Source organism: Channa argus, chromosome 15 (genome assembly GCF_033026475.1).
Source record: "Channa argus isolate prfri chromosome 15, Channa argus male v1.0, whole genome shotgun sequence".
Taxonomy (NCBI): domain Eukaryota; kingdom Metazoa; phylum Chordata; class Actinopteri; order Anabantiformes; family Channidae; genus Channa; species Channa argus.
Genome location: NC_090211.1, coordinates 5,209,699 through 5,232,480, shown reverse-complemented (window position 1 = coordinate 5,232,480; position 22,782 = coordinate 5,209,699). Strand labels below are relative to the sequence as shown.

At 39.6% G+C, this 22,782-nt stretch overlaps 1 protein-coding gene across 8 annotated transcripts in view; it reads left to right on the top strand.

The window, feature by feature from the left end:
- The window catches only part of LOC137099933 (RNA binding protein fox-1 homolog 3-like), a 380,706-nt gene that overhangs the window by 236,492 nt on the left and 121,432 nt on the right, over positions 1-22,782 (top strand). For 7 of the 8 annotated variants that reach the window (XM_067477381.1, XM_067477384.1, XM_067477377.1 and 4 more), the window contains one exon: positions 21,994-22,103. The exons of the other annotated variant lie outside the window; for it this stretch is intronic. In XM_067477381.1, coding sequence (XP_067333482.1) covers positions 21,994-22,103 — 110 coding nt within the window. The remainder of the gene's footprint in view (positions 1-21,993; positions 22,104-22,782) is intronic. 8 annotated transcript variants of the gene reach the window in all.

The window sequence follows — 22,782 nt, the reverse complement described above, 5'->3', positions numbered from 1 at the left end:
GGAGGAACACCTGTTTCAGCCTGCCTCCAGATGGTTAGCAAATCTAAATGCATTTTATATGATGTCACACTAATCTGTATATAGCACTGCATGCACATCAAAACCTATGCCTTAGGTGGAAACGGTAGCGTCCATATGCCATCATACATTGACCATGTTTACAGTAATGGCATTTTATTGCATTATTTAGCCTGTGAAATCTGTGTCACTGAGAGAAAGTAAAGTTTAAATTTGACACACCCAGTGTAGATAACGGTTACAAGTTTTATTTATGTTTTATTAGACTTTTTAAGATCATATTTTAGTGTTTTAAAACATAGTGTTTTAAAAAATAATTGTAGACCTTAGTAGAGGTTTATACAGTCTGTATAAACCTGTATTTTGGTCACTTTTGCTCCTTATTTTAGGTAATTTTTGATCAGTTTGTGTCTGTTTAAATGCTCTCTTTGAGACTAGATATACACTATATTGCCAAAAGTATTTGCTCACCTGCCTTTAGACCCATAAGAACTTTAGTGACATCCCATTCTTAATCCATAGGGTTTAATATGACGTCGGCCCACCCTTTGCAGCTATAACAGCTTCACCTCTTCTGGGAAGGCTTTCCTGTTTATGAATTCATTTATTTGGATGGGTGAGCAAATACTTTTGGCAATATAGTGTATGAACTGCAGACTTATGTAGCGTAGACAGTAGTGCATCCATTGATACTGTTTTCCAGCATGCTGAGGACCTAAATTTGTTTAAATAAAGCTATTTATGAAACTTTTAAACCCAGCCATACAGTGAGGACTGCAAAAAAGCAACAGGCTAAAATATTTTGTACCAACACGTTTGATGCCTCAAAATGTATGTGCACTTTGGTGCATTTCCCTCAACACGATTGATAGCATCAAATATGCTCACTAAGAAACATAGAATTTTCTATCAGTCACTTTTATTCTAGTAAGCTACACCTAATAACTATCTGTAGCAGTGGAATAAATAAATGTCATAACTCCACCTAGTTTTGGGTGGTCAGCAGCAACAGCTACTACGCAAATTTTTTTTGTTGTTGACACTTTACTTCTGCATTCTCATCACTTTTCTGACTTGATAACTGCAAAAAAGCAGCATGACGTAAAAGTTTATGTGAGGAGGGGTTTTTTTTCAGCTCAGAGCACTTAAAGCAAGAGGAATGCCAGCTACATAAAATGCAGGGTGCTTAGAATACATTAGCGCTGCAGACTTCAAACCAGTTGGTATGAATATTTAAAAAGATACAGAGTTAAAAAGGTGTCCAGTGTGATCGCAACTCTGAACTGCAGGTGAATGTTGATTCTCAGTGACTTCAGCACTATAAGCATTCCTTTTATGTTACAGACTCCGGTGATTGATTGATTGATGTTTATAGCAACTGTATGAAGATGTTAAACATTACTTACTTTAGTGCCACCAATGGTAGCATCTCAACAGCAAAGCAAATATGACTCCTTAGTCTGCAGACAGTGAAATTAATTATTGAAAGCCACACAAGCCACTTCTTTTTGCAAACTATCACGTTTATGGACTACTCACATGCTAAAACTGTATGATTTTTCTCTTGGCAATAATGCACAGAGCCTTTAGCAGCTTCTTATCGTGGCCCATGGGTGCAAAACACAAAAACATTTCCTACAATATTTCCTAAGACACAACATTTTACAAAACACCAAAATGTAAGAAAAAAACACGAAAAAAACAAGAAAAAAACACAACTTTTCAAAAAATATATAATTTTTTGTTTTACAAAACACCACATTTAAAAACACTGATATTTTAAATTACAAAAATATAATTGGATGAAACCAAAGTCATTCAAGATCAGTGTTAGTATGCAAATTTAGAGTCACCAACTAACCTAACATACACATCTTTGGATTGTGGGAGGAAACCAGAGTTCCTAGAGAACACCCACGCAAGCACACAGAAATCATGCATTCTAGAAGACCCCCATGTGCTGGCTGAGATTCAAATCAGTAAACTTGTAGCTCAGAGGTGACAGAGCTAACCCTTCAACACTGTGCTGTTTGCAAACATATCAAAACATAATGAATTTCTATATTACCAAGCCTAGGAGGGTAAATATACCAACTATAGCTCAAACCCATATCACAGGTAAAGGTTTACTTCCATATACTGATGCTCATCTTAATTGAATTTAGTTCCATCCAATCAGGAGCAAGCCGGCTTGTCCCTACTTTTATTATAATCTAAAATTATTTTGTGATTTGTGAAATGTCATTGTGTTTTTCTCTTTTGTTGTGTTTATTTTTTTAATTGTGTCTTTTGGAAAATGCTGTGCTTTTTTTTAAATGTCATTGTGTGTTGGGAAATGTTGTGGGGGCCTTATGGCCAACTATAAATGCAAAACAAAAACACAAAACACACACTTTAGATAGAAGTCTAAAATGTTCAAATCAGTGTGGAGACGTTTTAGAATTAACGCTGACATTAAAGATATGATATGTCGGTACAGACTACAGTATCAGAAAACTGATACTGGCAGAGGACTGACAGCAACACTTGTCCTGAATTATTTTTATTTTTTTAACTTTTAATCTACTTCAAACCTGATCCAGCATCATATCCTCAAATAGCTGGAACATGTTATCCCACCAGTGAGCCAGGCAACATTAATTGAAGCACATAAACATTCATACTTACATATAGGCCAAAGCTTTGATCATTGCACCTCCTTCATCATCTACAGCCTTGTGTGACATCCAGTGTGATGTGCTGCTAAGAAGCAGATGCCCTGGTTTCATAGGTCCACATGTATATTTAACTTCCTCTCTGGTGCATTAGAGAGTGCTACAGCTGAGCTAGCACGTCAGTTCCTGAATGTCCACATGTGTTGACAAAGATTTGTGTGAATTAGCCTGGGAGTAGTATAGTTTATCAATATTTAAACATGTGTAACATATTCCATAAAGCATGTTTTTATGTCAGTCCAGTCTTCTTTCGTGTGACTGCTGAGATGACTTTAGTTGGATATATGGCTCCTCTTTGGGGTTCTGCTTGTGTGTTTGTGTGTACCTCCATCCCCTGTGATCCATTCTCCTCTGCACCAGGGTTAAAGCCGCACACTCAGGGCACAGGCTGCAGGAGGCAAAGCACGGGTGGGCGCCTCATTAGATAGCACTCCCCGCAGAGTGTGAAGGAGAAAAACACCCATTAGCAAATCAAATGACGTGCCCATCACTCACACAAACACAGATTGTTTACCAAGAGCTATGTGGACGTTTTGGCAACCTGTACCTGCTGGGGGCTTCCCGTCAAAGTACTTCCGGGGTCACGGATAGGAGTTGGCAATGTAAAGCATTATCTGGGATATTTACATGGCTGTGGTGTGTTTATTCTATGTACAGGAGGAAAAAATTATTTTGACTTTTGTACAGACGTGTGAATCTCAAGATAAAGGCTGTTTTGAGGTGAGATCTTCATTTCAAGGCCCTCAATAACATTTAGGTTGTTTCTCCAAACTAAAAAACAACACAGGTAATTTATCATTGCCTTCCAAAATGACACATTTGAGCATTTTCTGATCCAATACTCCTATTAGCAAGACAACATCATTTGTCATCCAAAACTTTTACGAATGACAATTGCAAAAATGATTCATCTCGCTATTTCTGCTTCGCCAGCTTTGTAGTCAATTTTTGGGGTAGGTTTAGATGATCGAAAACTACATGGTTTGGGTTAGGAGGATATTCTGGTCACGCTTAAAAGAAACAGGTATTGGTTGTAGATGGGATCTGAACAATCTCCCATGTCAGTGTCTAACATTGTTGAATTTAATTACTATGTACGTCCAAGTAATATCTCTATAATTGATGTTGAAATGTTCCTCTGTGTTCTATTTTTTATATTTAATCTGTAATTTTCTTTCTCCATAGGCGTGGTTGCCTATATGCATGACCTGGCTTTGATGCAGTTCTAATAATGATTTTAAATAATATTTCCTCTGTAACAAATGCAACTAATTACAAAAGGTTGCTTATGCAGGCCTATTGAACATAACCAAGGGCTGGCTGTAGCTCAGTAGGTAAGGCAATTTTTCAAAAGCCCCAGGGTTGTTGGTTCAATTGTTTCTGGCTTCTGGCCACATATCAAAGTGTCTTTGGATAAGATGCTGAACCCACCAAAGTAGTGCCGTTATCTATGTGCAGGTGTCAAACAACAATTGCCACAAGTATCTTTAAAGTAGTTAAAAAGTAGTAAACAAAATAATTAAGCTTGTTAAATAAATTCAGAAAAAGGTTTTGGAAAAGTAGGTTTCATTATCAACAAATCACTAAACTTGATATTTCAGAAGCCTGAACCAGAAAATGTGTTTTACAATTATATTGTAAATTTTGAAGTGATACATTTGTTTATGATTGTCTTTTAATCAATTAACTGTTATTGCACTAAACATAAGTAGACCCACATTCCATCACAGAAATGACTGTAATATGCAGAATTTGTGTCCTGATGTGTTTGAGTCTGGCTTGTGTACCAAAGAATTCCTCCCTGTGTGTGTGAGCAGCAGGCTGGGCTTAGCCTCGTGGGTAATTAGTGTATCTGAGGCTGGTTCTGAACTCTGACCTCAGTTGTTGTCCTCTAGCACTGCGTCACCCCCCAACCCTCCAACCCTCCAACCCCCCTTCTGCTCCTGCCACAGCATCAACATTGAAATCTCCTCATGAATCTCTGCCTAACAAAAGACCAAACAGCATTTGATCCCTGGGTAGTAGCTCCAGTGCTAATTTGCTATTATGCATGATCTTCCAGGCATTTGTTTGCCTGACTGACTACACAGTGTGTGTTATGGTCCGCTGGCTCTGTCTGCAAAGTGCTCCTGCCGTCAGGTGAATAATGGGAATCATTTTCATCAGATAAAAAACTGAAAAAGCATCATGCCTCATGTTATGTTTTCTTAACCCAGCATATTGTGAGGATATGCTGGTTAAGAATTGTTATGTGGTGTTTGGCTGGGTTTTAAATTCGACTTCATTACGGTTTGTTTCTGTTGAGTTACCCTCTTCAGACCCTTAGTGGAGTATCCGACTTCACCACGGCCTCCACCATAAGTCCATAAGTTTTGTAGGTGGTAACAGATTTCTTTCAGTCTCTCTTGTCTCTCTGTCTCGTTACAGCCAGATAATTAGCTGCTGACTGTTAAATAATTAGTCAGACTGCATCTATCTTATGGTCACAGCCTTCGATGATAATGGTCAAATAAAATCAATGACATACAGAAATGAGGGGGATTAGCTAAGCAGTGTGTGCTCAGTTGGCTCATTCCAAATGGTCTGTCCTGATTAAGATGGACGCTTCCTTTTAATGGTCATTGTCAAGTGGTCACATATTTATATTACACTTTTGAACATAGGAAATTTATAAGAATATGAGCTCCATTTTAGAATGTTTTCTCTGTACCAACAAATCACAATTTAAAAAAGCCTAGTTTTTATTTTATATTGTGTCACCCACTGAGACTGAGCTGTTGAGTGAGAAGAAATGGATAAAAATGAGACCCATTGTGCAGATTCCTTTTGCTCGTGTTGGCTTTTCAACCAAACACATTTATGTACAGGCGCACTGAAAATATTACAGAATAGCTCCCTGAGTTGAGCATTTTGTCAAGAAAATGATCTTCACCAAGACGTTCAGGATTCCAGTGAGTGCCATTAAGTTGAGTAGCAAGTGTAATAGGCAGGTGTGACTGAGGAAATACCCCAACCTTCAAACCCCCCACTGACACCTCCCTGTGCCAGTAGGGGATTTGGGTTAATACTGAGTTATAAAGACATTCACTAGAAATGGAGGATTGGAGGCGTATATCATCATGATGCACCTCTGTGTGATGACAGCCGTACTGTATGTGACAGTAAATCCTTGATACTTATGCATCATTTCCTATTTCTTGCTGTCTGATGACTGAAGGAAAGTATCTGCAATAATACAACAATTTCTGCTTGGGCATCAGTCTCTCTAAGAGCTAAAACACTGGCACTGTGTTGTGTAGATATGCTTGGCCGTACAGCTTTGAAAAGCCCATTGCCATTGATATTGGTCATATTTCGGATAATTACAGTATTACAATAGAGGTCTTATTTTGTAGCTTTTGGCAAATTATTATTGAAGCCCAGTCCCATATTCTCAGGATCAACACTGATATTAAATGACCCTGCAGTGCACAGTTTATGCCCATTGCAAATTCTCAATGCCAATACAGGGAGCAACGTGCTTTTTATTTAGTGAAGCAGAAAGTAAGACTGTAGATGTTGTATTGCTGTCAGACAGTGTAGTGCATTCCAGTGGGACAGGGCAGTTTATGTTTCCTCACAATCCAACATTTCTTTTCTTGACTGTACAACATGTCACAAATTCTCACTTATACTCCTTCCAACCGCCAGATGCCCTCGAACGTTCCCTTTACCCGAACCACTCAAGCACCTGTTCACCAGTTTCCTCATCAGTTCTCTCACTATTTACATCTGCCAGTTCCACCTGCTTGCTGCCAGTTCGTCTATCGTGCCACACCAGCCGTTGAGTTGCAGCCTTAGGTCCAGTCTGTTTATCCTGACTATTTTTGACCTCTTGCCTGTTTCTCTGACTTTGGCGTTCTTACCTCCTGTGGTTGTCGTACCTGGCTTCCAATGTGCTTGCTCATGAGCCTCGCCATTTTTATTATTGAAGCTACTTCACCATACCTGTCTTGCCTGCAAGTCAGCACATGGGCTGCCCTTACTTGTGCTCAGTAAACCAGCACATGATACATAGCCGTGATCTTTTTCAAAATAACCAAATGCTAAAGCAGACAAAACGAGTTGTCAACAAAGCCAGTTAACTGTTTAGTCCAATTTATTTGGAGGAGAAAAGAAAAGTGCTCCAAGCTAAATACTGTAAACACCTGTCATAGTTTTTGTGATAAGATTGACTGTACTTACTACCGGACATAATGTATTAGTCCAAACACAGAATTTTCATGTGGAGTGAATAATTATAGACATTTTTTTCATTTTATTTTTTTAACAATTGCCTGATGTGACTGTTCAGCTTACTTCTCCTGTTTGACATTATTGTGATACTACCATATTTGGTGGGTAGGTTCTATTATCCATCCATCCATTATCTGTAACCGCTTAGCCTGTTTAGCATTGTGCGAGACTGGAGTGATTGGGCAAGAGGTGGGGTATATACCCTGGACAGGTTGTCAGACTATCTCATGACCAATACTGAGAGACAACCATTCACACTTATATCTAGACTTACAGGAAACTTAGACTCACCAAATAGAATGGAGAATGTGAGAGGAAACCGGAGTAGCTGGAGGAAACCAACGCAAGCACAGGGAGAAGTTACAAACTCTACACAGCAAGACCCCAGCCAGCCAGGGATTCGAACCGGCAGTCTTCTAGCTGTGAGGCAGCGATGGTAATGATGCCCAAATCTACAAATATAAAACTCCACTTTTCATTAATTTGAACCCTGTAAGGCCCAGAGGTTGGTGAAGTTTGCTTGTGTCAAGTCACCGGCTATGTGAGAGACCCGTTTGAAGAGTGATTACACCTTGCTTTTGGCTAAAGTAAATGCACCTGGACCTGGCATCTCATTCAAATTCCTGTCATTTTGACGGCAGCCCACAGGGGCGGATTTGGTGGATATTTTTCCATTTGGGCTTGAAGAAATTTCACAATTTTCTGTAGCCTTTGACTATAGGGATCTCATAGGCTTGTCTGTGCATATACCTCGGTGTGTTGTATATGTTTCTGTACCACACTACGCTGTGCACTTTGTTCCTTTGTATCTTTTACCAGGAAACTTTGTGTGACATTAGTATTCCAACAACATTGCAGGGGTCATGAGACCTACGCCCTGCTTCCTCCCAGTAGTGCATCTCGTTGAACCCTCCCTCCACTCCCCCTTCCTTCCGCTCCCCTCCCCACCCTTTCTCCATTTTGTGGGCTGCAGCACTGCTTTAACTAGAAGCACGGGGAACAAATAAAAATAGATGGGCCAAGTTGTGAGATGTGAGTCCTGAGGGATGCACTGTACGGATATACATTTTCTGTGCGCATTTGGAGCGTCTCTTCTCGTCAAAGAATATTATCCCACTGCCTGCCCTCCCCCACTCACCCCACCTTACCCCTCCCATCTTTGGATCAAGGCAGTAATTCAATTGGGGATAGACAAGAGCAGTATTTCCTTGATGCTTTTTTTCCTTTCTCTATAAACGGGTTGTCTGCCTGTCAGCATTGATAATGCTAGCTGGTGCACACTGTGGCTAACTCTTCCAACCTATTCTGCCATTCTCCATACTTCTCCAGCATTGAGGAGCTACTCCATGATTTACTCTATGCCTGTCTGCCCATCTGTTTTTTTTTTTTTTTTTTTTTTTTCATTGGCTCTCCCTCCAGAGGGCTCGGCTGCCCATTTCTCATTCTCTCCCACTGATGTGTTTTTCTGTTTGACAATCTAAGCATTGTCCATCTGATACATCCGTGTGTCCACTGCTATCTTTCCATCTGTGGAGATGGGAATGAAATGTGATCTGACAGATTGGGTTGAATTTATTGTATGCTACCTTACAGTCACCCCGATCTCAGCTCTCTCACTTTGAGTATGTGATCTGATTCATTCTCTGGCACATTTGATCAATGATGCTGGGTTAAGACATGGTCAGAAATAAGCCCATGCACATCAGACCATTCACAGCAGCAGGTAGTCTGAAGCTGTTCACATCATCAGTTGGCTAACAAGGACCCACATACGTAACTGATGTACAGGCTGACAGGCTGATCGACCAAAAACCTCAACACCAAGTGTGGTCAGTTTCCTCTGAGAGCTTCATCTCTGAGATTTTATTCTGACAGTTTCTTGACAGTGTTCACTTCAGTACTGCATCTACCACTCAAACCCGCTGTTGTCATTTTCCAAAATGTTCAACATCATGTTAATGGGTGTCAGGAGAATGTGACAAGGTGTGGCAAACATCAAAGCTGCACTTAAACAAACTCAACTTTGATTTGTCTCCCAATAATAGAGAACAAATATCAAGTTAATTCTCAGAGGCTCACACAACAGAGGACGAGTAATCCATATTAGTTGAGAGTTCAATGACCAACAGTATGTGTAACAATTTGTTGCACTGACCATATAAAATTATGTTCCATTAGTAGACAGAGATAGTCTGTCAATATGAATAATTATGAATGTTGAAATGAGAATGGACATTTAAAATTTAATAGTAACAGCTTTATTTTTATAGCACTTATCAAACAAAGTACAAAGTGCTGTACAGTAAAAAGGAAAACATTTAAAAATATATAAATAAAATAAGGGTAATTATAAAGTCAAGAAAATCATAAAGTAAAATTACATCAAGTGACATAGATAGAAGATACTATTTATACTAAAACAAGAGTCTCAAATGTCAGGAAATGCAAATCGATAAAAATGCATTTTAAGATGAAATTTAAGTATACTAACACATTAGAAATCTAACTCTAAAGAATATTTTTGCTTTACATTGTTTTCCCACCTTTTTTGTTTTAAAATGAAACCATACTTAGGAAATAAAGTTTTTCTATATTCAAAGATAGAATTTGTATTTAAAAGTACTGACATTGAAAAAAGTAGATAGTAGATGTAATTGTGTTTGCTCAACCAATGTAACATAAGTTAATTATTATTGTTTTTTATTAGTTAATTTTTGTAACGCTAATATAACACAAAAGCAAGGGGCTGTTAATTATATTATTTTAAGGAAGATGTAACTTTGCTTAGCGGTCCTAACACCCAACACATTAGGGAAGTCTCTGCAGTTGTAATTGCATAGCAATTAACGTATTAGTGAAATGTTAGCAAAGCTGCCAAGAAAAGGCATTTTCATCAGAATGTAGCTGATGTATAAATACCAGAGGACTGAGAAAACCTAAAGTGAGTCTTAATCGTCAAAGATCTGGATGTTTTGTCTGATAGAGTCACCGAGTGGTGCAGGGATCCAAAACAAAACCATTAACTGAAGAGCAAGATGGAGAGAGAGAGAGAGAGAGCGTAATAGGCTGCATAAGAGTGGTGAGGAAGCTAATGCCTCTTGAGACTGTTTGTAAGTGAGGCAGGCCTTTGGATGGCGAGCTGACTTCAGTATGTGCATTATTCAGCCACATATATCTGGGAGCCCCCACCTCACCTGCCTGCTTTGGTTTGGCTTTAATTACCTGAGCTATCCTGCACTCACCACCAGCACTTCCCTAATGGGGCCGCCTCACTCGGGCATCACTCACACTCAGTCCGGCCAGCTGGCAGGATGGCCTGGGGGGGGCAGCTTGGCCCTCCTATTATAACTCCAAGTCTGTGCCCTAACACACCTGTAGTCTGAGGGTGTGTGTGTGTGTGTGTGTGTGTATGTGTGTGCTTGTATATGTGGATTTCCATCTTCTCAGCTGTCACACAAACTTGCTTTTGCAAGAGGCAAACAGAACCTTAAGATTCCCCATGTAAACATTTGTAAAATATTAACTGCTATTTTTATTTGAGCTCATGCTGACCAAGACTGTCCACTAATTTGGGCCGCTATTACACCATTAAGTGTCGGGTTAGTTATGTGTCCTTGGGGGTTTTGCTGTCAGTCAGGGACATGTCACTGCAGGTCTCTCACTTGTCAAGTATGTGTACATTCAGTGTCCTTGTGTACAGCTGCCTAACAATGTGCCAAGAGCTTTCAGCGCCGATGTAAAATGCATCAGATCTTTTTGTTCCCCCTACCTGAAAAAACAGAGAAGACTTGGTATTAGCTCTTTGCGTCCCGGCTGCTGCTAAATGACTCACAGTGACCTTGGAGATTATTGCTATACTAGACAGAAAAAATGCTATATGTTTGTCAAGAGCTGTCTGTCATCAATGAGCTTTTGTGTTGGCTATCGATCTGCTCCTGGGCAGGACACCGGGGTTGATGGATTCACAACAAACAGACTCTGTATTACCAGCAAGCCGCCCAGCCAGCGGGCCCCCCTCATGATGGGATGTCAAGACCAGGAGGCTGCTGCTTACAACCTCATACTCACGCTTCCTCCCCTGGATGCAAATTCACCCCAGTGTTTAGCCCTGCCCTCAGCCTGATGCAGAATGGAGCTGCCTCTCTAAATGGCGATTCATTAGTAAACATGGAGTGGATTACTGTAGTTTAGCCCTGCTACCCGTGCATCGATAACAGGCCCTGATTGCTTTGTAAAATGTTGCAAGCTGCTAGTGAGAGCTGTGCCACTGTATCTGCAGCGCGCACATACAAAGATAACAACACAATTCCCCTATCAGTTGACCTGGTTTCTCTTCAGCAAGCTTCAGCCTCCAGGGTGCAATTGAGAGCGCCTTGGTCCGATACTGGATACAACACAAATGCCGGGCTCAATGCAACAATCATCATCCCCTGTGATTTTGGTGTTTTTTCAGGAAGTAAGCTACCAGTGCTACATTATTCAGCTTCTGTCTCTCACACAAGAGAGAATGGCATTAAAGTTAATTTCAGCACAGCTCCAGCTGGCGCTGTTGCATGCACAAAGAAGCCACATTGTTACGTATTTTTATTGTACGAAGAGAAGCAGCAAAAGGCATCCTGTTGGAAAATCAGCAAAATGCTGTTGTGAAGTGTTTGTTTTTCTCACTTGACTGGGTTTAACCCTGCCTGGATGCTAAGTGTGGATACATTATGAGGTCAGAATGACCAAGCTCCTTTGATACTGAATGAGCTGCTGCACCCCAGTATTTCCCAGTTGAAGAATAGTAAGGTTGCCACCTGAGGCCGCCAGGCATCATGAGTACACAGATGCTATTAGTCGTCAGAGGACACAAACTCGAAGAGAAGACATATAGATACTTGCATATTTTTCTATACTTTTGAGAACCATCCTTGACATAACAAATTCTCCAGCTTGCCACCACTCATTATATCTAAATGCCTAACGCAAACAAAACCCTAATTCTAGCCTTAACTCTAAAAGACAGTTTTATTGTTGACGCAGTAAAACTGAATTTTGTCCACGAAACAATATGAAGACATGTATTCACATAGAGATACTCACCTCTATCAAATAAATTGGGAAACAGCTATTGACCTCCGCAATTAAACACATTACAAAACAAAATGATTTGGCAGAAAACACGCCAAATATCCACAGTGAAAATGTTACTGCCTGTAACCATCTTTCTTTGTAGTTTTACTGTCACATTAGCCTGAACATCTGGGGTAAGAGTGTGTGGCTCTAAAGCCTGTGTAATTTAACAACATCGGCAAACAAAAAGAAAAGAAATCTGCTATATACTGCATTTAACAGGAGTTTGACTAGATTCAAATTGAAAACAATTTCTCAGAGTATGGAGACTCAATAATACTTAGAAGGATACAGGAAAACAACAGTGTCGGACATAGAGGGAGGTTTGCCAGATTACAGGAGATTTGTTGGCCCCTGGGACTTCTCACTCAGCTGATATTGGCAAAGCCAAGCTGATGTAGGTTTAAAAAAAAAAAAAAACTTTCAAAAAAGAAAATGTTCATGTACACAAGATTATGTGTGGTACATTTTGAAATTTCTTTGTTGTTTTTCCCTTTTCAACACCCTCTCCCCCCTCTGCTTTCACGCAGGGTAGAACATCAATGAATAATTCATCAGTCAAATCCAAAAATCTATGAAATAAAATCATTTGTTGCCCTATAGTGTGCTTGACAGCGAGATTGTTTATAAGGGTGGTAAAGCAGGACTGGAGCATTGGTAACAATCAATAGTCTGATGGAATCCCGGGGCCTTCGCTTGTTGCCAACGCACATCCAGACGGAGACATCAAAACAGCTTTTGGTTTCTATCTTCTTGCTTGTGCCCCAAGAACATTTCATGCCAGATGGGCAGTTTAGATATATTTCATTGGTCGTTTTGTATTTGCATTATTTATTTCTTCATTAACCCTCCCCCCTTCTCTCTCTAACTTGAAGTTGTCATTAGCTGCATTATGTTGCAATGATGCTGAGAACAATTAGGGTAATAATGCTGTGACCGATCAAAATGGTGATAATGAAGAGATAATGATAAGAAGGAATGGAAATGACTGTAGCAAATAGGGTTGCTGGTTTTAGTATGACACCAAAACATCGACAACACACTTTTCTTACACAAATAATAATTATGGTGAGTCCAAAATTACCCCTTCCACTGACACCCTTCTTTCGCTTCATCCTGCTCCTCATTAGTAAACGATGTGTTCACAGCACTACTTCCACTCATTTTATCAGCTACCCCAACACTTTACACCCCACCCAGTCCCTGCAGTCTGCATCAGTGAGTGGTGAATAGTGCTCAGTGCCAATGATTTATTAATCTGCCCACTGTAAATGAACCTGCGCACTAATGAGAAATGATTAAATAGCCACTTCTTGCAAAGACAATGTCAACTGAACTGGGAAAACCATTTCTTTATATATTCATTGGCTTTGTGAGCAGGAGCACATTGTTTAACCATGGCCTACCACCTGCTTCAGATGTTATCATGCCTTTCATTGGTGATTATCTCTTCTTATCAGAATCATTTCTACATCCCAGTAGGTCCACATACTAGTGGTTTCAAAACATGTTGATTATGCAAGTTTATGTGCACAATGTCGTCATACTTTGGATCGGGCCACAATGTCATTTTGTTCTGGCAGAAAAGGGTTAGGGAAAGATTGTGAGGTGTGCTACAATACTGAAAGATGAGAGTTAACAAAGTTAAGTACTGTAGCAAGTACTGAGTAATGGCATGACAAGGATAGAAACTACTTTCATTTAGGAACAAAAATCAAGGGAGTTGGGGTGAGGGAAAGAAACAACAGTTACTAAAGTAACAACATTGACTTACAATATCTAAAGGAGTGTGAAATTGTATATTGTGTCTGAGTCCTGTGTTTTTTCACTGAACTACCAGCCCTAAAGTTACGTAACGAAATGTACCTCTGGTAACATCATATTTACTACAGACACTAGATGTCACTACTTTCCCTCACATCTCGCTTATAATAAATATGTCAAAGTGTAGTGCGTGACCTGCCAAACCGTATCTGTGGGCTGATAATGACTGATTATTCAACATGCAGTGGGATGTCAGTGCCAGCATCGACTGGGCCTAACCTTTTAGGCTTGTGACCCTTTGAAACCAAGCAAGCTAATAAGCCATGGAAACCATCAGCTCATGTCCACCGGTTGTGACCAGTAAAATTTTAGGCCTGCGATTTATTTATCTTTTTTATAACATCACAACTAAGTGTTGGTCTTGATCATCGTGTTGAAACTTCCCCCTCCCCCAGCCCCAACTGCTGTTTATAAGCCTTTTTAACTTCATTAAAGCAGAGAAGTGTACTAAAACAGGGCTGTATTATAAGAAAGGAAACACCATATATATATTTATATATACATACATACACAGTGGTGTGTGTGTGTGTGTGTGTGTGTGTGCGCATGCATTCTGTAGATAGAAATTGGCCCTAATTGGCCCTAATCGACCCTGCGGCTCCATACCAAAAAAGAGGAATCCACTTAGCAATGTGGCTAATTTGCATACCTTTGAAGAAAATAGGGTCTGTGTTTAGTCAGCTTAGATGGCAGAAGCAGGAAGAACGTCAGAGTCTGACACTCAGCGGGAGACAAAGCAGCTGGATGACTAGTTTGTCTGACGTTTAGGCTGGGTGAATGACTGGCTGGGCAGCACTGGTATTGCTTTGATGTACCAAGCACCTTATCAAACTGTGCTTGTGAAGGTGCACAGAGTTACTTTGTGTGGTTATACCTGCTCAAACAGTTGCTGGAAAAACATCTTGCTTTCGTAGTCAGAATGAGAAAATATCTGGAATAGCTTCATACTATGAAGTTGCAATGGCTTAATATTAGCAGGAAAAAATTGAATATTTTGTCTGTGGAATCATATTATGGTGCTGTTGGCTTAGCTTAAAGACTTGACATAGAAATACATACACTGAGAGTGTTTTCTGTACATTGAGGAAACAAGATACAATAGACTTGTTATTAATCCTCAGAAATGCTCATATATAGGTGGGTTGTGTTACCCTTGGACAGAGCCAGGGTTGTACTTGTGTCTTTATGTTAAACCGAAGACCTTCGTCTGTTTGTATCTTCATAGTTGAAGCTTATTGTATTGCATCTTATCGTATTGTATCGCATCTTTATGCAAGTTGTATCAATCTTCTCATCTAGACTTTGTAGAAACTATTCCCTTTAACTATGAATAAAGGCAAATATTATCATTTGTCTGAAAAGTCATTAATTTCCTGTTGCATCAGAATCAATTCAGGCCTCCTGTAGAAAAACAAGTGTAATTTTATGTAATAAACACGTAATATGTAAATAAAGATGTAATTAATCTGACATTTTGCTGTTCAGCATATTGTAGGTGAACAATACTCACTCGACCGCCAATATATCAGCCAATCATAACGCATCTGACATCCACTGTCTTCCTCTATCTCCTGACCTCCTGTCTCCTGTCTCCATCTCTCATCCAGCACAGTGGACTTTGATTTAAGATCTCTGCTGCAGTTTATGGTGTATATATCCTAAATAGACATTTTAATAGGCTTTTCCCCTTTTTCATTGTATTGTGCAACGTAAGCAGTAATCATAAATTATAATAATTATAATTTGTTGCTGCTGGCTGAAAACCCTGCACAGTTTTCACCAAGAAAAACAGCCTTGTTCGGGGGTTGACCACCACTACATTAGTGAGAGTTTGAGTAGATTTAATAATTTTCTTTCTCTACAGAACCATCCATAGCTCACAGTAAAACCCCAAATTTGGAAAATAAGCACTGTCATCTTTTTCATTAACTTCTTGATAGTCTTCAGGAACTCATGCTGTGCCACTCATTGTAGCAGAGGCCCCAAAGTTTTCAGGTCAGATTGACCCGTTGTGTGATATATTGTTGTTTTCTCAGGATAACACAAAATAAGTACATCTGCATTTCAGCTCATTTCCATTTTTTTTTCTTTTTTGGTTCTCTATTATTTATTCATATTCATTCTCTTTGCCCTGGAAACTGCCATCAGGCTCAGAAGCAATTTGTGGTACCTTTGAACATGTCCTTAACGGTACCATCATGCGTCCATCAGTGCCACCACGAACACAATTTTTATTACTCAATTTGATTCCATACAAGGTTCATTCCCCACATTTTTTATGCATCGTGGGCTTAGCTCAGGCAGAAAATAATCTGGACAGCGAGGGCTCTGTATTACGGTTCAAACAGGATAAAGCACTGACAAATTTCAGACCGGAGGACTAGTGAGCGGGGAGGACAGGGAGAAAGAGAGATTAAGAGCTACACCATTGTTTACCTCCTCCTCTAAGGTGCAGGATACCCTGTCGTTTATAAATGTTGGGAGCTGTTATTGGTTACCTCGCAGGCTTTAGGGGAAAGAGGAAGGGAAAATGAAAAAAAAACTTTGGGAAAGACCCAGGAGGGGGTTCGATACAACTTTAATAATGCGTAGCAGGAGCTAAATGAGCCATTCTGTGGTACTTTAAGACGTCTTCCCTCCACCCATCCCCCCACCACCACCACCCTCCACCTCGCCCGCCTCACGGTCTCAGGGCCTGAATTATTAAAAGTGTTGTTTTCCCTTATTGCATTGCAGCAATGTGCCTCGATGCTCGAAAAGAGCTGCACATTCTGGAGTTTGAATCCTAAAAGCGACTCACCTCTGGTGGCACAGTCGGGGCAGGAGGCTGAAGAGCATGCAACCAGGGGTGCGAGCATAAACACATGTATCTAAATAATCACACTTACCACACTCAGATGGTCTTTTCTCAGACATTAAGCAGGTTGTAAAGAAAGTATTTTGTAAATATGATCTAACTCTAATGTACTGTTTTTATTATACAGTGTTGAGCTGCAATTAATGACTACCCACTAATCTTTAAGTTTATTAAATGTCATAAAATAGTAAAGTATGCCCCCCACAATTTCCTAAAGGTAATGTCATTAAATAGCATTTTCACCAACCAACAGTCGCAAACCCAAAACGATTCTGTTTACTGTTAATTTAGACAAATAAAGCGGTTAATACCTACGATCAAGAATCTGGAAACACTTTGTTTTTGACATTTCTGCTTTAAAACTATTTGAGTTTTCAAAATATTTGACCGCTGTTTTAGTGCCAGACAACCTTACACTTCAATTTAATTTGAATACAATTTTAAATAGTTGCATTCCCATGTTGATGTTTTAATGGGGGTTCACCTTCTTGTAAATTTGGGATTTTGATCACACATTTTAAAAACCCGATACAGAGTAAACTCAAAATATTACTTGCATCAAATCAAGTTGTTTTTGTAAGTTGGTTGGTCCTTACATTTTGTGAAATAATTCTTGCTTATCTCACAACAGTCTCCTTGACGCAAGGTGCCAACGTTTACAGTTGTTGAAGTCCTGATTTCCACTGAAAATAAGTAAAGCCATTCTCACTGAACTGGCAGATTTGTTTGTTTACTCGTTTTAAGCAAAGGATTTTTTAAGCACACACCTATTGACAGAAATGAAGAATTAGGCAGTGCAATCCGTGCATCATCCCTGTTGTAATAGGAACTTTTTTTGTTTGCATAGATGCCCCCAGTTTTAGAGCAGTAACAAAGAATATGCAGAGCACTTGAGATGATTGTTATTTTATACATTTATCCCGTTCCATCCAAGTACACATCTCTGTTTACATCCTTAGAAATGTTTAAAAATGGTTAAGTTTAAGTTTGAGTCTTCGCATTTAGAATAATTTATAAGCACAGTCAATTCTGATATATTGGTAGGAGCATCAGCCTTGAAATCTATGTTGGCCAAAGTCTCCATGTACATCTAGACTTACATAAAAAAAGCAGCTCTGAATAGCAGCCAAAAGAAAATTGAGCCAGACTCAACTAGGCATCACACACTTAATAAAACAGTGCACTCTCCTTTCCTTCCTGTGCTTTTGCAGGTAGTGTACATGCCTGGTGATATAGGTTTTAAATTATTTGATGCCTATATTTAAATGCCTCATTGTGAAGTACTAGTTTAAAAACTGATCTCAGTGAAGGAATAAAAACTTGTAGATAATCCAAAGTAGACTGCAGGTTGCTTTCCCCCACCCTTCCCCACAAGCCACACACATACACCCCCACACACACACTAACTAATGCACACTTTAATCACACAATTAATAATTAATCAGAGGTTGGGCTCAATGCTGTCGAGTCTGCAGATGAGAGAACATCCAACTGCTGAGAAGGGCCCTAAAAAAAGAGGATTAACTGCCAAAAAGAAAAAAAAAAACAATTATAAACAGATCACTAACCAAAATGCAGCATGTTATCGGTTAAGACTAGATTTTATTAAATGGAAGAAAAATACAGATACTGCAGTGGTGCTAACATGCAGCGTTGAATTCATTTTTTATAAGCGAAAATAAAATAATAAATAAATAAAAACCCACTGGCTCTACAGCTCTGCAGAGTTTGTGAGGGGGAAAATTAAGCTGTCTCTTCTATGTGACATTTTCTACATGCAAATATGGAAGATTTGATTATGTGCACGGTTTGCTGCATGTAAACACCATTAGTAATACCATAACAAATGCGTTAGAGAAGAATAGTTCAGGAATGTCTTTTCATGCTTTGTCCACTTTTACCTAAGACTGAAAACACCCCGCTTATTGATTTTCATGTACAGTATTACACTGCTCTGGAATTGATCAGAACAAACACAGACGATTGTTTTGTTCAATGTATTTATTTCCATTGATCTATTAAATATTTCACAAGTTAGCAGAGAGATCAAAAGTCTGTGATTTATGCTCCCTTTTCCTTTCTTTTTTTCTTTATTAGTCTTGCGTTCTGTCTGTGTTTCCAGTGTTGCAGCAGAGAGCAGAGTGTTTACCCAGCTGTAATTACAACATGCACAATGACCTCATTCTGCTTTGTCAGTAGCTGTAATGTATAGCCCTTGATCTTAAACTGCAAAGAAAAATGGTATGCACTTATTTTTAATATGCTGACTACATTCCCGGCATTTTTTAGACATAGCCGTGACGGCAGATCAGAATTTGATATAAGCACTGGTGCTCCTATTCATCTGACAAGGTCTCTCTGCCTTTATATGCATTCAATAATGTGAAATGATATTAGCTGTAGGAGCTCATTGACTGTGCACCCGGGGTCTTGCGGTGTCTCTCCGTCTCTGTCTGTATCATGCTCTTTATCTGTTCCTCTTCCTCTCTCTCACACACACACACGCACACACAGACGCACTCACACACATACAGAAGTAATAGAAAAAAAAAGGACGCTCGAACCACGGATAGCAACAGCAGCCGAGCAATCACACCAAAGCAATGCCCCCCACGCCTGGCCCATTAATAACAGTAATACGCACACCGCGCCCAAGCCAGCACTGCCGAAAGCACCACTGACACTTTAATGGGCATTTTTTACTTTTGTTTTTAAATAATGCATGTGCTGCTTGTCAGCACTGCTTCACTCCACCCCTGGTGTGCCTTTGCAGCGTTCCTTTGTGCAGAAATTACAATGGAGACCTGTGTTTTCTGTGCTGCCTGCTCCATAAGCTGCATTCATCACATACATGGGGACGTCTGTGTGCAGTACATCATACTCTTGGGGACATGTGTGTGGGCATGCGTGCACATGATTTTGTGCCGGTGAAGGCGGCTCATTGGCACTGAGTTAATTATAGTAAGAGTGTTCTTCTTACTGTGTGCCGAGGCTCAGTGACAGTGGACACCACTTAGTATATAAGGTAGAGGGAGGCTTGTTACAGCAGACGTGACAGTGTTGTTTACCAGTAAAACATACTACTGTTACCTTTTTTTTTTTTTTACCTTTTATTTATAAGTATAAAACTCTCGCACAATAGTGAGCCAATACGCTCACTTCACCTTGCATTGGAATGGAGAGCTACAGTGGGAGACCCGAGATGGTGGGCGAAACCACCAAATGTTAGTAAAGGTTAAATGCTTAAGAAAGAATGACAATGATGTACTTGGTGTTTAAGACACAGGAGACCCAGGGGAGAACTTCAGAGAAAACCGTCCACAGCAGTTTAGTCATTTAGAGATCTTTTTATATTTATTCTTGTTCTGTTGTTGTGGTGCTTTAAATTGTCTTTCTGTAGGTCAGCTTTACACTCTTAAGTGAACCTGCTGGAAATTTTTCCTTTTGTGATCACAGCAACCAGGTCAAGTGTGTATTTTAGGTAAATCTTAATGGGAGATAAACAGTGTATATTTGGGTTGTTGAACATGTATAGTAATCCCTAGGGACACTTTACTATATCAGATGAAAAGGTCCTTAATGCGTTTAGTGACAGAAGTTAGTGGAACAGCTTGTCCTGACCAAGACGAGCGGCAGCAGCGAGTTACAGACAATCTTAAAACATTTGCAAAATCATAAATTAATCACAATATGGGCACATCAGTTGCTTGAGCTAAATGGGGTTCTTATCTTCTCCGTAAACATCTTGGACACAAGCCATGAGGCCAGTTTGTTACTTGGTTGCTTGAAAGTCATCACTCAACTTTGTGAAACTACACACTGACTGTAACCAGGTTACTCAGAGGAACCAGGTTTCTCCTCTGGGAATCAGGGAATGAGTTTACACGCACTTAAATAATAAGTGGGTTACTGGAAATCTGCATTTGCATGCAACAGATGAGTAATCTAATTTCTCTATCTCTGAGTTGTCAAAGTCTCACCATTTCTCGGATTTTAAAGGTAAAGTTACAGAAGATGCTGCTTCCTGATGATTTTTTTTGTTCCTATTTTGCTGTGTTTGTGTCTCAGCAGATTGACGGCACAGTGAGGGAAAGACAGAGGCAAACAGATACATTTATTTATTTATTTTTTTCACAGCAGGAACTGTTTAAATTTTTAAATAAAATGCAGTGGAAAGTCACTTATTTAGACATCTACATGCCACTTTGTGGTTTTGGTCAGACTTTGGGTGGGCTTTGATTCGAAAATGTGGAGGCATTGATCTGTGCAATGATCTCTTCTTTCATTCAGCCGCTCCACTCCACTTCCTTCCCTGTATGTGGCCTTTTTGTCCTGCACGTGTTCTTGTGAATAAGCCAATAACAAACCCAGAGAAATCAGCATTTACCTGTGAAAATCGGGTTCCTTTAGTCCCCTCACCTGCAGTATTTAACGATACCAGAGTTCTTGTTGACATAACTATTACCCAAAAACCTCAAGTGTAACTGAGTTATGTAAATGCGTGTGAACATACCCCAAGATTCTCTGCAGAAAAAATATTTATTAAGTGCATATAAAAGTCACTGTGGCAACTGTTGCTTGTTTTTTAACAGGACTGTGGAAGAAAACAGAACAACATAATAAATAAATAAATTTTGTGCCTCAGAAAAGATTGTTTGACATCACTTAGACTAATTGTAATGTGTTCCATTCTGGAAGAGACCAGGTTCAAGGCCGGGTTCAGAAACAGCTTTTTTATTTTTGTGGTCAGCAATCTTAATTTAGACATGTTCACAGAAAAGAAAGTGTTTGTATAGTGGCTTTAAGTGATATGATGCTTTTAATGAAACAAAGCCTTTTAAGTTTTAAAATATGACAAAGTCTTGGTTAAGAGATTAGTAGATTTCCTCTCTTAGAAGCCCAGTTTGCCGTGTGTGGTTGTTAGATCAAGCTTATTCAGATGTGCAACTTTATTGATTCTAGACAAGCTACGGAACCAACCTGTATTCGCCATTACATGCAAACTCAATAAATTTCTGAAATCAATATTTATAAAAATCAATGTTGCATTTTTTGTTATATCTCTTCCTGTGCTATTATTTCCTTTTACTGAAATTGTATTTATTTTTTTACTCAAAGTATAGTGTACTTCTCCTGAAGTGTTGCTGCTTCCTGTCTACTGACACCCACCTATGTGTGTCTGTGTCCCCACAGGAAACACGTTGTGTAAGTCGGGAAGCATTGCTGTCTTTGGGAACGTGGTATACAGCGGACTGCTGAACGATCACCTCTGGCATTTGGGAGTGCCCCTCTTTACAAGACTGGTAAGAGCAGTGGCCCCCTCTGTGCACACTTACCTCCATTTTGTCAGAAGAGTTTCGTGTGGTTCAGCTGAACCCAAACAGGCTTCAGGTGCAGAATTCCCTAAAGTCTCTAATGGGCTGCTTTTGATGCCTGCTCTGTTGACATGTCTTGGTTGAAGTTCTACTCAGCGTACAAGATGTGACAGTCCTCTGCTGTGGAAGTAAGACGAGGGAAACCCACCACATTTTAGCGTCTTAATTCATATCAGATTTTTAAAAGGCTTTTCATGCTCTCTGAAGGCTCGAGCTTCAGGTAGGCAAGTCCCATGTGAGGCATAACAAAGATGTGTCTTCTCCTCCTCTTTGTGAGGCCTTACTGTATATGAGTACAATTTTGCCCCAGTTAAGGCCAGCCTGCTGTTTAATTTGCACAGGAAAAAAAAGATTGACTAAATAATTCATGAAATTTAGTTTTATGGCACCAACTTAAAAAAAAAAACAGGATTTTAATGAAGAGTTGGAGCCATTGAAGCCTTTGTTAAGAATTAATGATAAATGTCTACTACTAATTGTCAAAGGGGAAATTGAATGTTTGTTTTACACTCTCGTTCTCACTGCTGCTGGAATGTCAGCCACGATACAGACGAGATTCTCGTGAACGATACACATCACGAGGATCTCAGTTTTCCTAAAGAAAGAA